The sequence below is a fragment of the Stigmatopora nigra genome, chromosome 13 (assembly GCF_051989575.1).
Source record: "Stigmatopora nigra isolate UIUO_SnigA chromosome 13, RoL_Snig_1.1, whole genome shotgun sequence".
In the NCBI taxonomy this organism is placed as follows: Eukaryota; Metazoa; Chordata; class Actinopteri; order Syngnathiformes; family Syngnathidae; genus Stigmatopora; species Stigmatopora nigra.
This window is the reverse complement of record NC_135520.1, coordinates 4,260,194-4,273,749: the sequence shown is the minus strand read 5'-3', so window position 1 is coordinate 4,273,749 and position 13,556 is coordinate 4,260,194. Positions and strand designations below refer to the sequence as shown.

Genomic DNA, 13,556 nt, shown 5'->3' with positions numbered 1-13,556 from the left:
GAGCTCTCTCTGGTCACCATTTTCTGCTCTCCATCATCTTATTCAGGATGACTGAGCGATGCCTTTCTCTGCTCCATCATCAAAAGCAAACACAAGCGCATGACAAATGCACACACACCGCTTAACAGTTGCCATGACAACATTTAATATCCATTCTTTCCAAAACACATTGCAGACTTTCTAAAAATAATAGCCTTCTTCGCAGACAACGTACAGAGCCAAACCCTGCGTAGTACAAGGTTGAGCGGTGGTGCAGTAGCGACCAATCTGTAATTGTCGCACATTGTTTCTCGGTCTCTTGTTAGTTAACAGATGTTGACATGTTACTTCTGACATCTTGCCCCATTTTAGCCAATTAATTTCCTCTTTTGTGATATGCTTTATTTATGTTAAATGAGAAGAGCCATGTGGACTCTAGTGGGTTGTTAAAAAAAAAAACCTAACGCTGCCAACTGAAACACCATGCAGAGAGGGAGCAGCAGCGATGCCTGTAAATGCCAGATAAAACTCACTTGCCAGTGCAGATGTGCTCTTAAATATTCCCTGCAGGCTGAGGGATTGGGACCAATGATAAGTGTGTTTCTTCTGAATCACATAACACAGATAATGCTTGTACAATAATTGTAGTCCCCTAATAGGTTGAAAAATGCAACTTGTTACGTTAGAAGTTACAGCCAAAAAGTAGTTGCGTTATGTAACGTAACGGCATCAGCTCCAACACGGGTTAATAGTCACATTGTTAAGTGACCCGAGATACGCTGGGGTCAGAGTCTCATTTGTCTCCAGCCCGGTGGCTAGACAAGCCCATGTTGTTGTGAGGCCACATAAATAGTGGAGACACTAAGCTTGTGAGGAGAGTGTTGGCAGTGTGCACGAAGACAAATTAAGGCCATGTCAGCCAAGGGATCCAACAGCGGAACAGACAGCCTGCTCAAGGATGACACAACGCTCACTCACTCACTCACCATTGCATCCGCAAACCGATATTCAAGCTCAGAGGGGGGGTACAATTATCTCTGAGATGTTGCCTGAATTGGGAAATTCTTGGCAAATCCCTGCTGTTTCTTTCCCTCTTGATGCGATATTATGCGGTCGCACGGGTAAGCGAGCTGATGTGCCTGGAGCCACCCTTATCTCCGCCACTCAGGGCGATGAGCCATTCGACGCACGGATCTTATGTAACTGGCTGTGTAAACGATATCGGGCCTCGTGTGAGTGGAATCAAATGCCTACGATTGTGTTGCAACCATCTGCAGTAAGCAATGTAACAACACACTGACCCAAATTCACTGTCAAATGTCCACAAGTTTATTAAGTTGTAAGAAGTATGCACAAACAGAGACGTTATTCAACTTTAGCATGGAATCGGGTTTACAGAGTGCTTCTTGCTTGCATTGTTAACTCTAAACATGTGTCTTTTTTTTCCATTGTCTTTTCCAGTGTGGACGAATAGAACCGTCAATTGGACTGAAAGATGAGGATTCGCAGCCAGTTTTCCCAGTTTAAATAAATTATACCTAGATGAAGTCAAAACTAGTCCATAGCAGCTGATTGTAATGATGAGGTAGGCATCAATACACTCAATAATATATACAGAACTGGATGTTTTCCAGGATAATACATCATGTGTCAGTGGCGCTTTGTAAAAACATGATTGGAACTTGAGACAACCTGCATAGGAAAAAAATACAGATGCTAGGAAAAGAAACGCTAAAAAAATGCCACTTACAATGCCAGTTGAATAAATGGTACACCTGGAAAAACACAGACGATGTAAGGATTAAATACTTTCTGGATTTCTGCCTTGACGAAAATGACAGTTTGTTATAATGGTTGACATTTTGAAGTGGTGTTCCACTGCACTGTGCCGTACTGGGAGCCGTTACTAATATTTTGCTTGCCTTATTTAGCTACATGTGAGTGGCAAAATATTAGGAACGCAACTCAAAATGCATTTTAATTGGACTAAATAAATCAGTCTTCTTGTATTGAATCTCATTAAAAAAAAACTCTGATTTTGTCGTATTCAAGTTTAAAGAAAAGCGCTAGAGAGGATGCTTGTGATGTAAAACAATGATTTGAGTTATTATATACCTATATTTTGAGAATATAAAAATAAACTTTTTAATGTAAACTCAGGATAAAGCATTAATAACCACATTTCAGCAACTTGGATTTACGGTTGTATGGCGTTTACCAAATACACAAACTATTGTTAAATTAGCGTTCAAATAAATTAATGGCAAAAAATAAATAGGCTAATGATGATACGCACAAAAGTACATGATCCCTTAGCAATAAATTAGGTTATATCTGTTCAAAATGTTAACAAATGTTTACCATCTGTTGTTTAGTTTTGCGCTCACATCCACAATCTTAGATTTCTTGGCACAATGACACTGTCAATACGCAATGACTACACTGATGAACATCAAAGTTGTGTATGCGAGTAAAGAAAGTCCTCCTATATGCCCTTTATCTACACATAACAGTCTTATTGATTAACAGTCCGATGAAAACTATTTTAGATACATATCAGGCCTCCATTGAAGGGAGTGTAACACACCATTTAAATAAAAGGTGCATCATCAGGACACCATAACAGTCAAAGATTAAAGTAGAAAGCTATCAGTGTAGTATAACAGTTCTTGTCAGTAGCTGTTGGTAGTGTGTCTATTGGAACAGTTGTTGCCACATACATTAAAAGTCGAATAACATACACAAAACAATAACACTTTTAGGAATAACATTTTGTTTTGGTCGCAGTTTGACCCAGAGCTGTCACTGTGGACCTCACAAACCCGTATCACTTTAAAAAGCATGAGGCAGATACACCCCATATTTCACTATGGTCAGAAAATATAATAAAAGGCATTTATATACAAATCGAACCTCACACTTTTTCTTTGCTTAGCTCCAAACCCACCAAAATTGGCCGGTTTTGATCCACTTTGCAAAACACTGCACAAAAAAAGCATATCTCTGAAAGTATGGCCACTCCATCCATACATTTGCCTTTCCCTACTAAAGTACAGCAGATGTACATCAGCGGGGGGAAAAAAGCCACAATGCTGCAAGTTACACAACCTTGTTCCATGGCAACCACGATGAGCGAGAGGATGGCAACCGCTCGGCAGCTCGCCTTAGTCGGCTTTGTGCTCGCCGTTTTCGGACCAGCCTTGGCTCATGGCGGCCACCACGATAGTGTACATGTTGAGCCAGGCTTGACGCATGGGTGCCGTGTAGGCCTGGCCCAAATTGCACTGCAGCATGTACAAGAGGGACTCCCCCACTTCCTGGAAGAGACACAAACAAACACCAGTCAAGCTGAATGGTGCAAAAGACTACAGTAAAAGTAATCATGTTTTTCCTACAGCAAATGACTGTCGCTGGACCCCTACGGCCTGATGTTTTCTCCCCAAGTTGAGAAGAAAATCTTTCAAAGAGTGAAGATCGTCCAGGTGGCTAACGGCGGCGTCGATTACAAGCATCACCTGGGATTTGGAAGAAAAAGTACAAGTAAAAAGATGGAGATGATTGTTTAAATTTGACTTTACTGAACGAGTATTACTTGAAATGGGATTGCACCCTGGTTGATGTGTTATCTGTATAGTTTTTACTTATTTTTCAATTGCAAGTGAAATAATTTTGCAAAAGTTGATGAACTTTACTCATTTGGGAGGACCAAGCAATGTAAAAGAACTTGTTTTTGCCACTGCCTGGTTTAAAATGTGCAACGGTAAGCATACAGTATTCATAAATAAAGCATATCATATTTTATAGAGTATAGGTCAAAATATTTTCATAGTTTGTGTGGTCTTTGGTGCAAGGGGTGGGCAAAAAATATTCCAACCCATAGATAGGGTAACTTTTCACCAATCTGGTGTCCTACAAGTGCAATCATTGGATTGCAGTCAGGTGCTACATGTTTTCTGCAGAAATCTCATTGGTCAAATTGTTTGTGCTGGATCGGTTAGAACAAAAATCCTGCATTCACAGCAGCCCACAAGGACCGGTAACTTAAGTTTGTTTGTTGTTTTTTTTCTCTGTGACCATTGCCAACCACTTATGTTGTATTTTTGGGCCATTGTTATCTGAAAAACTATTCTCAATTTGACTTTTCTCACCTTAATGTATGTTTGTTCTTGGTTTCTGAGGAAACAAAAATCCTCCTACCCAAAGAATGGGATTTATGCGCCAGTGCAATTTATGGTTTGAAAATATGAAAACTTTAATCTGTGCCTATGCGTTTTTGTACAATACTTTTGGTGCACGCTAAACAGTATAGTTCAAATTTTTGTTAACTTTTTGATAAGAAAAACTAAAGTTGTGTTCCCCTGTTTGATTAGTTGATTAAAAATATTAATCTCCATCTAAAAGACACTATAAAAAGGACAAATATGCTCACCTTGGTGACGTGATCCAGGAATTCTGGGCTGGAGAGGCAGTCTTGGGTGTTGCCACATTTTGTGTTGTAGTGGAAAAGATTTAAAAGAGCTGGATCCAGCTCAAAAAGCCTCGAAAAAAAAACACACCCAACAAAGGTTTAAAGTGGCATAAAGAGCAAAGAGGTTCTAACTAATTCTGATTCACTCGGAAATATGTAAAAGTGATAATTTGAATGAGAATTCTAGAAATAAAGTGTTGTATATTATATACATATTTATCTTTTTCATGCCCTGTTAAATAAAATCAGTACAGCAATTTGGGTTTGAGCAATTGTGTTTAGGATGAGCTGGTTAATTCATGAGGTGATGTTTTCTAAACCGCTTTATCCTCACTAGGGTCATTTTAGAGAGGCATGCAGATATTTTTCACTTTTGCAAATCACTAATTTAGTCTTTATATGACACTCATTGCCTGATTTTTTTTTTAACAAAGAGGGGGCTTATGAAAGAATATGGTCAAGAGGAATTGGTCGTTTGGACTGAAATATGATCATTTGTAGCCAAGTCTCGCAGTTTAGATTATATGACATGAATCATTTACCACAGCTGGGAATTAGTTAAATATTATCACATTTTAAAAAGGTGGAGTTACCTATAGAGTGTTGTTAGGGGCCATATCTAGTGTATTTCTGCTATTATTTATTTTAGTAAATAAAAAAATTTAATCGATTGAAAAATCGTATTCTGAAATTATAGTTGAAACCGATTTGTCAAGATATGTTGACACCATGTCTTGGGTTATGTAGGCAATATGTACTTTTATAGCAAATGTTAAAACTTTGGCCTAAATCAGCAAAATATAATGTCCAGGTATGTGTATGCTATGTCTAAGTAAAAGAATTCATACTTTAAAAGACACCAAAATTTATGAAACACATCTTTAGCTGCAATAATAGTAGAGCGATAATAACATTGAAGCTTGTCGCCAAGCAACTGATCAAGCCGCCTTTTGGTTTCCGGTTTATAAAAAGGATGCTGGTGTATTGGGAACAAAACTAGATAATTAATAGGAATAGGAGTATAAGGGGTGGGGCTGATTTCCAGCTTAATAGTTACCTGGAAAACATGATGACACCATGAGGAACTTTGTTCTTCCCCAGGCTCTCCCAGCTGCTCCGTATCAGATCCTTGTCTTTCCCTGACAATTTCTCCATCCTCTGCAGGTCTTCAAGTTCTTCTGCAGACACACCAGACCTTTAGAGGGCAAGATGGCTGGGTTCCAGCAGAGCCATAACACTGCAGAAGATCTTCAAGATGAAACTTGTGCACCTGCAAGGAAAATATGGAGCATTGAGCAGAGTGAATAGAAAGTGTGCATGCCCAGAAAAAGGCACAAACCTTCTAAAAAAAAGGTAAATCTGAGCTCTGAACTTGTTGTGCAGCAGCTGGGCTGAGGGGTCTGCTTATGCCAGAGTGTGCCACCGTGGTTTGTGGTGGGCTTTGCCTCAAACTCTAATGCACCTGCTCTTCTCTGCTTTTCCCCCCAGCCCACGGCGTAGTCAAGAAAGACAAGTTGTGCTATGCTCTCATCTGTCACTGTGGCTGCTATCTCTGCCGCTCTCGACGTGCTCTCTCTCCGGTTATTATTCATGCAACAGAGGGAGAAAAAAAGAAGCATCACTGGCTTCTGTCGCTCCGGTCAGGCTTTGCAGAGCGAGCGACTTGCATCGTCCCCTGCAGGTAAACTTGGGAATGATATCTTTAAATATGTCTGTCTGACCGCACAGTAACTTTGTGATTTGATCATTAATAATACTAAAACTAAGGAAACAGATGAACAATCTTGCCATTGTTTTGATGGTATTCCACGAATTATTTTATAGACTGACACTGACTGTGATCGTTATTGTTAAGCAATTATTCCAGTTCAAATGTATTGGGCGTGTATCATCGCTTAAGATAATTTGAAAAAAAATGCTGATTCAATCCCAGCCATCCAATATTCAAATTTATTTTTGTGTACCGTCTATTGGGAATATGATCAAATAGTTAGGCGAGGATAGAGTTGGTTATAGTGGAGTCCGGTCTAAACGTATGTGCATCGCTGTTATATGCTGTTCCCATGACAACCCATGAGGATGCAGCCAAGGATGCTCTACCATGTGATGCCTGAAATCTCATTGAAAGGATATGGTGTTTATTACAGGGAAGTTCTGTATTGCAGTATTTCCGGTTCCTTTTTTTTTGTAATATAGATGATTCATGTCCGTATTTTTTGACTAGAAGTCCCCCCCTGAGCTTAAGTCGCACCAGCCAACAACTGCACACTGAAGACATAAAAAATGTAAATCCTAATGGAGTATAAATCATTTACAATGGGGTTAGAGGGAGGTTTTTGTTGTTGTGGTGGATCAGAGACAAAAACACAAAGAGCAAGCTAATTAGCCTAACCTTTGAGTGGTCATGCTCATTATCACTTCTGATATAAATTGGCCAACTTTGTATATGTGGAAGGAAAGCCTGTAGTGCCCTTTTCATAGCAGTCAGTGCAGAAAAACAAAAAAACATACAAAAACATATAAGCCATACCTGAGTATAGATTGCAGGCCTGGTCAAACAGAAAATATGAGATTTGATATTCAAAACAATTCACTGAAACGCAAAATAGCTTGACTTTGGGCAGAATTTCAATAGCATTTTAAGCCCAAGTCATACAAACTTTAGTCGCTTTGGGGGAAACGACACACTCTCCCAGAAAGAGGAAGTGTTCTATATCCCCATGATGAGCTTTTGATTATGATTGAATACATATTGAGACATTCTCATGTGGTTTTTACCAAAAAAAGATCAGAAATTCCAAGCTGTCAGCTGTATAAGCATAGCCATCCAGTAGAGGCCAATGTACATGAGTTGCAGTTATTGATGTGGGTCTGTGGGCTTGCAGCAAAAACCACCATGCTGGTCAATGTGACTGCACTAGGATTTATTTAGATGGCAGTACAGCTAAAGTCAACTCAGAACCTCAACCAAGTCATGTGAGCAAAGTTCTTCCATCCTCAAATGCAGCAGGAAAACACACGCAGGATTTCTGTATTTAAATGTCATCTGAGTTTAATCATGCTTATAGCATCTGTGCACCATTTAAGATGGTTAAAAAATAAATTCGATTAGTTTGTAACCCCTTTATTTTGATAGCCAAGGGTCCATAATCAAAATGTATACATTACATTAGGCAATATATATTTTTAGTAAGATATGACAGATGATATTAACCAATTTTTGGGTGTGAAATGCAAAAAAATAATCATCATTGTTTCATTTTGCCCTGCGATTGTCTGGAAACCAATTCAGAGTGTCCCTTGCCTACTGCCCACAGTTGACTGGGATAGGTTCCAGCACCCCTGTGACCCTTGTGAATATAAGCAGATGAATGAATAATTGTTTTTTACAAATTATACGGCAGATGTGTGCAAACAGTAACAAGAATGCAAATTGTTCAACCCAAAAATATGTTAAAAACATTCCCCACTGTTATTATTAAGTCATTGGATGTCATTGCCGGTAATGGATGAACCAGACCAGCTTTAAAAGAATCAACTGTTTTATACTGGCACAACACAAAAACTAAAGAAACAGATCAAACTTCCTTGGTTTGGAACAGCTTTAATGTCACATCATAGATTTACTCCTTAACTACCATTGTCATCTAATTCCTATCACAATCTGCAAACATATTTACAATCAAAACTGACCTTATTAGGCCCATTTCCGTGCTTATTTACCCTATTGTTGCATGCTTTACCCTTAGACTTTAGATGTTTCCAGAATTCCTAATTTATAGTTGCACACATGTTGGCGTATCCATTGTTGATGTGGTTAGGTAGACATGAGTCATATTTGAATAGAGTATTGTGCTCCAGCCCAGTGACCACAAAAACATTGTACCATCTGACCATGACAATCATTCCGCTTTGGACTCCAACGCTGTTCTCATCCACATCTTCAATTTTCTCCACTGTTGTCTAGATTTTCCTCCCTAAATCAGACATGTGGGGTTAGAAAATGTCTATATTATAATTATATTTCATTTTTACTTGGCTCCTGTATTTTTCTTGTTCCGGGCAGGCAGGCCCCGAACATTATGTAATGTCGCATGAACGAAACCATATCAAGCTGTTGGTTCTTCAGCGAACATGTTATTTGTAAAACCCAGTAGTACATCATGGGATCGTAAAAAAACATAATTGGATCGTATTACGGATGGAGGAAACAATTGGGAGAAAAAAAATCTCACTGAGCATCGATGCAAGTCTTGACATCTGGATTTGAATCATCCTTGAATCTGGATGAAATGGATGTCACTGTCTCCGATCGTCCCTTTTCTTCAACAAAGTGCTCTTTGATGCCAACTTTTCTCAGTTCGTTCTTGTATGCTTGTTCAGCTCGAGCTTTGGCATTCCTCTGATAAAATCAAGATTGTATCACAGTGACTGGAGCGTACAGATGGTGATGCCTACCATAACACTCACCTGTTTCACCTGTTCAAACAATAGTGGACGCTCTCTCACACGAGCCTTAATGTCCTTTAGGTCCCTCATGTAATCTCTTGTCTTTTGGCGATCCGCTTCTCTGTTTGGTATAACAATTAGAGCAATACCTTTTTGGGGGGGTTATCAGTACCAATTCTGACACCAGGCTATATAGTACCAGCTCTATAGGCTATATTGATAGACTGTATCCCAACCATGTTTTTACAAAAAATATATATTCTTTTTTTTCTTTCTTTCAATACTAAATACTACTTACTCACCGATAATGATGCAGTCTTTCGTCGTAGACTTCACGCAAGCTTTTGTGAGGGTCTAGCAGCTTGGCATGGAAGGAAACAGTCTTCCTAAGGGCCTCTGAATTGTTCTGATATTTCCTCAACCAGTCTGCACTTTCCTCTTTCTTCACATCCAGCATGTCCATGGAGGTCCTACAACAGACATTAAGTTTGGGTGTCAACTAATTAAGCCAAAAAAAAAAGAAAACGGATTGAATTGACAAGGAAACAGACAATTGACCTTAACTTGTAGACTTTGAGATAAAACTTGCCTTATAAGTGAACTTTTTAACTGAGAACTGTAAAAAGCATTTCGCATAGCAAGAAGACATTACACTAAGACATGATTGTTTGATTTATTTTTTCTGGGTAGATTTTGTATGTTCTGCTCCCGCCTTCGTGGCAATTCTGGTTTTTCTCCCACATCCCAAAAAAAACATGCATGGGAAGTTAATTGAAGACTCTAAATTGTCCATAAGTGCAGATGTGAGTGTGAATGTTTGTTTAAATACGCCCTCAAGAGCGTTGGTATCCCTCTGTTAATGAAAAAATAAAAAACACAGCTGTCACTTAAGGACAGTAACTTATATTAGATGTTATACAAATGTAATGAAATGAAATAACCATACAGTAATCCAAACATTCAAACTACCTTATACTGATTAAGGCATAAAATCGGGATTAATTTTTAGGAGCTACTAATTTGTGGTACACTCCAAAAAAAAGTAAGAATCATACAGTGAATCAATCAAGTATGGTTGTGTAATGTTTCATATATATATTTATCATATATTTATATATTTTAAATTATATTTAATACTAATTTTGTATTAATTTGATGCTTTGTGTATATTTGTTCAATACGTATCACATTTTATAAGTCACGCCAAGAGTTAAAAATTGTGATGTTCATTAGTTTATAACTGCAATCTTTTGCAATGTTTTTATATTTCACATTTTGAATAAATTTGCTTTATCACTAGTTATTATAGGGAGGGAAAAAACAACACTAAATCAAAAGTTGCTTTCTGTAGGGATGTTTTTTCATGAAATCAACACTTTTTGCTGCAGATTTTTGGGGACTAACATTTCAGCAAGTGCATAAATCATAGGAAATGGGGGAATTTGTTTAATAATATATATGTGACTTTATTAGTCTGTTAGAAAGCATTAATATAAAAGTATAACATTACCGAATGGCCATCGAACGCTTCCTGGTTGCGTCTGAGATGTAAGTTGGGAGTGTGTCTAGCGACAATGACTTTAGGCCATCACAGGATTTACTTCGACCAAGATTACTTTGACGGGGTTTCTGCAAAAAAAACAAATACACACACGCAAATGTTTTGCAGCAAAACCAGATTCCAAGAATTCAGGGTGAATTTGAGGAAACTTTATTTTAGAGGTAAAAACCAGACAGGATATATTTTATGTTTCCCCCCCGTCTGAAATGTCAAATGTCATTGTGAGTTTTGCAAAGAGGAGAGAACTACCCTCCTGTCAAAGAACAAAATTGATGCTTTTTGTAATCACGTTTGGACACTGTATATATACATCATCCCTTTTAATGCCAGATTTAGTTGGAAAAACTGGTTTTCTGGATGTATATTTTTCTTTATACTCTCAAACCGCTGGGCCTCTGTTAATGTCCCCTGGCAGCCCCCCCATTTAAATCCTCATGAGAACAGGTTTAAGAATAGAACAGGAAGGAAAGTGAATTATTATGTAAGATTGGGTTCACTTTTGACAAAATATGTGCAATGGGTGAAGGGAAGACTTGACAAAAATTCACTTCCCGCAAAGATGACATACACGTGGCTTTGGAACAACATATTTTGAGGTTTACTGTAGAAGTTACATACAATAATGGTTGGGAAGTTTATAAATATATATATTTCTATAAGAAATCCAACCCGTGTATTATTACCTCATTGTATTTTGTTTAACTGCAAAAACCACAAAACAAAAAAATATTTAAAAGTGCAATATTTTATCTTGGTACAAAGTCCAAGTTATTATAATGATAATAGATGTCTAATCTATTTTGATTGGAGGGCTCAGAGCGATCACAAGAAATCAGAGTGAAGCAATTCCTATTAGATTTTTCAATTACGAGAAAAAATATACATTCAAAATTAGAAATAAGCAATAGGAATTGAAATCAGAAAGAGGATGGAGGCTTACTTGTGATGTTTCAGGGCTCGGTTGACTTCTCCTGGCAGTACGTATGGATGTTCTAAGGTAGAAAGGCTGACACTTGGTCATATGTTGGGCTAATGATGTATTGAGACTCTCTGTTTGAAGAGTTTGGTGCAACCGTTTGAAATCGGGCACTTGGTGGTTAATCTTGGGTCTGAAGCTTGGTTTCTCATCTAGGAAACCCAATTTTTCCATTCTATTCCGCTCTGTAACGCGAAGCTTGGGTTTTTCGGGGTTCTCCTGTTGTGTGGAGCTGATGTGGCTTTCTCTGCAACACTTCTTTTCTGTACAAACATTGCCCAAAAAAAGGAATGTTGAATATTTGGTAACGCCAGATGTATCATTCTTAACATCATCGTTTTTCAATTTGACTTTGGATTGAACTGAATTGTTGAAATTAATATGTACTTTTCTTAAATACCGTATTTTCACAACTATAAGGCGCACCTCATTATGAAGCGCAGGCGCACTGTCTATTTTGGAGAAAATTTAAGACTTTTAAGTGCGTCTTATAGTCGTGTAAATACGGTAGTCAAATCATTCACCTGGCTGCATTTTGTCACTTTTTTTCCAACTATTTTGCTGGACCTCACCCTGAATATCATTCACATCTTTTGTTGGTTTGACTTGTTTGGAAGAAGACTGCTTTGCAATTTTTAAAGATGTCTTTTCCTTCTCCTGCATCAACAATGCATCCATTTTATCTCGCTTCTTCTTTTCTCTCTCCTGAAAGCTGAAAGGTTTCTGAAAAGAAAGCAGAAAGCTTTTTCTATGCTCTAAACCTTGTTCTCTTTTCTTATCCCTCTTCTCCACCATCTCCTGATAGAGAGGAAGCTTGACTTGAATGGGGACAGGATGCGCACTGAACTTCTTTTTGCACTCGGCCTCGGCTTCCTCCTCTTCCTTTTGCTTGGTTGTTTTGCACGAAGCAACCCGATGCCATTTTGGCTTGAAATGGTTTGATTGGTTATTGTCAGAAGTTAAAGCAGGTGTAGAAGTAGCTCTCTTTATACTGCTAGGCATAAGCAGAATAGGAATTCTTACTAAATTATCTTGCACTCCAAATAAAAATGACTTAAAAAAAAACTTACTGAGTCTGAGGAGATGGGCAATTGAAATCCATTGAGAGTTGTATGTACTGATGAATCCTGCTATCCAACTCCTCCCTGTGTCTGCTCTCGGTTCTCTGCATTTGCCGTTGAATCGTTTCACTCAGGTATCGCAACCTCTGATTAAGGGTTTCTCCTGATGTAATCTCCAGCATTTCTGACTCCGTCATTCTTGTTGGTGAAAATAGGGAATGTCTCCATCACATATTTTTTTTTGTACAATTGGGAGTCCTAGACACTAGAATTTAAAGATCTAACCTATACCAGTTTCCAAACCGATACCTGAGAAATGTAATTTTAAGAAAGAGCGCATTCAAATTACTTTTTATTTCCCAATTTGAACAAAGCGATCCCAACAGTATAAGCGAAAGAGTGCAAACGTGGTTTCAAACAGGCAAGGGGGGAAAAATTGTAAATATTTTGTTTTCCCTTTTGCAAATTAATTATGTTAAAATATATAGTTTTACAAGAATAAAGTACTCATTCAGTGCGACAAACTGAGCTATTTTCGTAGTGAATATGGCACATTTTTGTGATGCTGGACATTTTGTCTTTGTTCTGTTTGTTTGTGTATTTCAAATCAACTGAAATGCAATGCAAAACTCTTTTTCTTGTGACATCAAATTTGAAAATAACCAGCACACCCCTTAGGCTGCGTGTTATGCGTTACCATGGCAACCAAACAGTCTATTTTACTCAGTTTATATTGCGGATGAAAAGAGTAAACTAACAAAAAGTATTCTATTTATTTTCCGTTTTTACTTTAATGTGCATATATTTGTCATTTTGAACAATTAAAGTTGCTGCTAACCTGATGAAGCTGAATCGTGCACGCGATTTCTTTGTGTCGAAGGGTTGCTCAATCCTTGTTCATGAATATTCGCGAGAACGTGTAATATACACTGCATTTGGACTTTTTTTTATTTTAAAAAATGTAGAAGTTTAACAGACGCCAAAAGGAGCGCACTTGTCACATCCATCTTGGTCTCAAAAGCGCTCTTTGCGGCCACATGCAGAAGCGCAAGAAGCGACAAA

At 38.0% G+C, this 13,556-nt stretch overlaps 2 protein-coding genes across 3 annotated transcripts; both read right to left on the bottom strand.

Moving 5' to 3' along the window:
- Positions 1–1,285: 1,285 nt before the first annotated feature.
- ngb (neuroglobin) lies at positions 1,286–6,067 on the bottom strand. 2 transcript variants are annotated; one of them, XM_077732034.1, is made up of 5 exons: positions 5,787–6,067; positions 5,505–5,717; positions 4,409–4,517; positions 3,375–3,494; positions 1,286–3,296 (listed from the first exon to the last, which is right to left on the bottom strand). In XM_077732034.1, exons 2-5 carry the CDS (start codon positions 5,600–5,602, stop codon positions 3,144–3,146), a joined length of 480 nt encoding a protein of 159 aa, XP_077588160.1. In that variant the 5' UTR covers positions 5,603–5,717; positions 5,787–6,067; the 3' UTR covers positions 1,286–3,143. The 2 variants fall into 2 exon arrangements, with proteins under 2 accessions (XP_077588160.1, XP_077588159.1); XM_077732033.1 differs by lacking the exon at positions 5,787–6,067 and having other exon boundaries at positions 5,505–5,745.
- Positions 6,068–8,035: 1,968 nt separating this feature from the next.
- Positions 8,036–12,727, bottom strand: fam161b (FAM161 centrosomal protein B). The gene is given in 8 exon segments (XM_077732035.1): positions 8,036–8,424; positions 8,683–8,849; positions 8,918–9,017; positions 9,199–9,366; positions 10,407–10,525; positions 11,398–11,691; positions 12,022–12,427; positions 12,504–12,727. Coding segments are annotated over 8 exon segments (1,512 nt in total). The 3' UTR covers positions 8,036–8,390.
- Between the last annotated feature and the right edge of the window lie 829 nt (positions 12,728–13,556).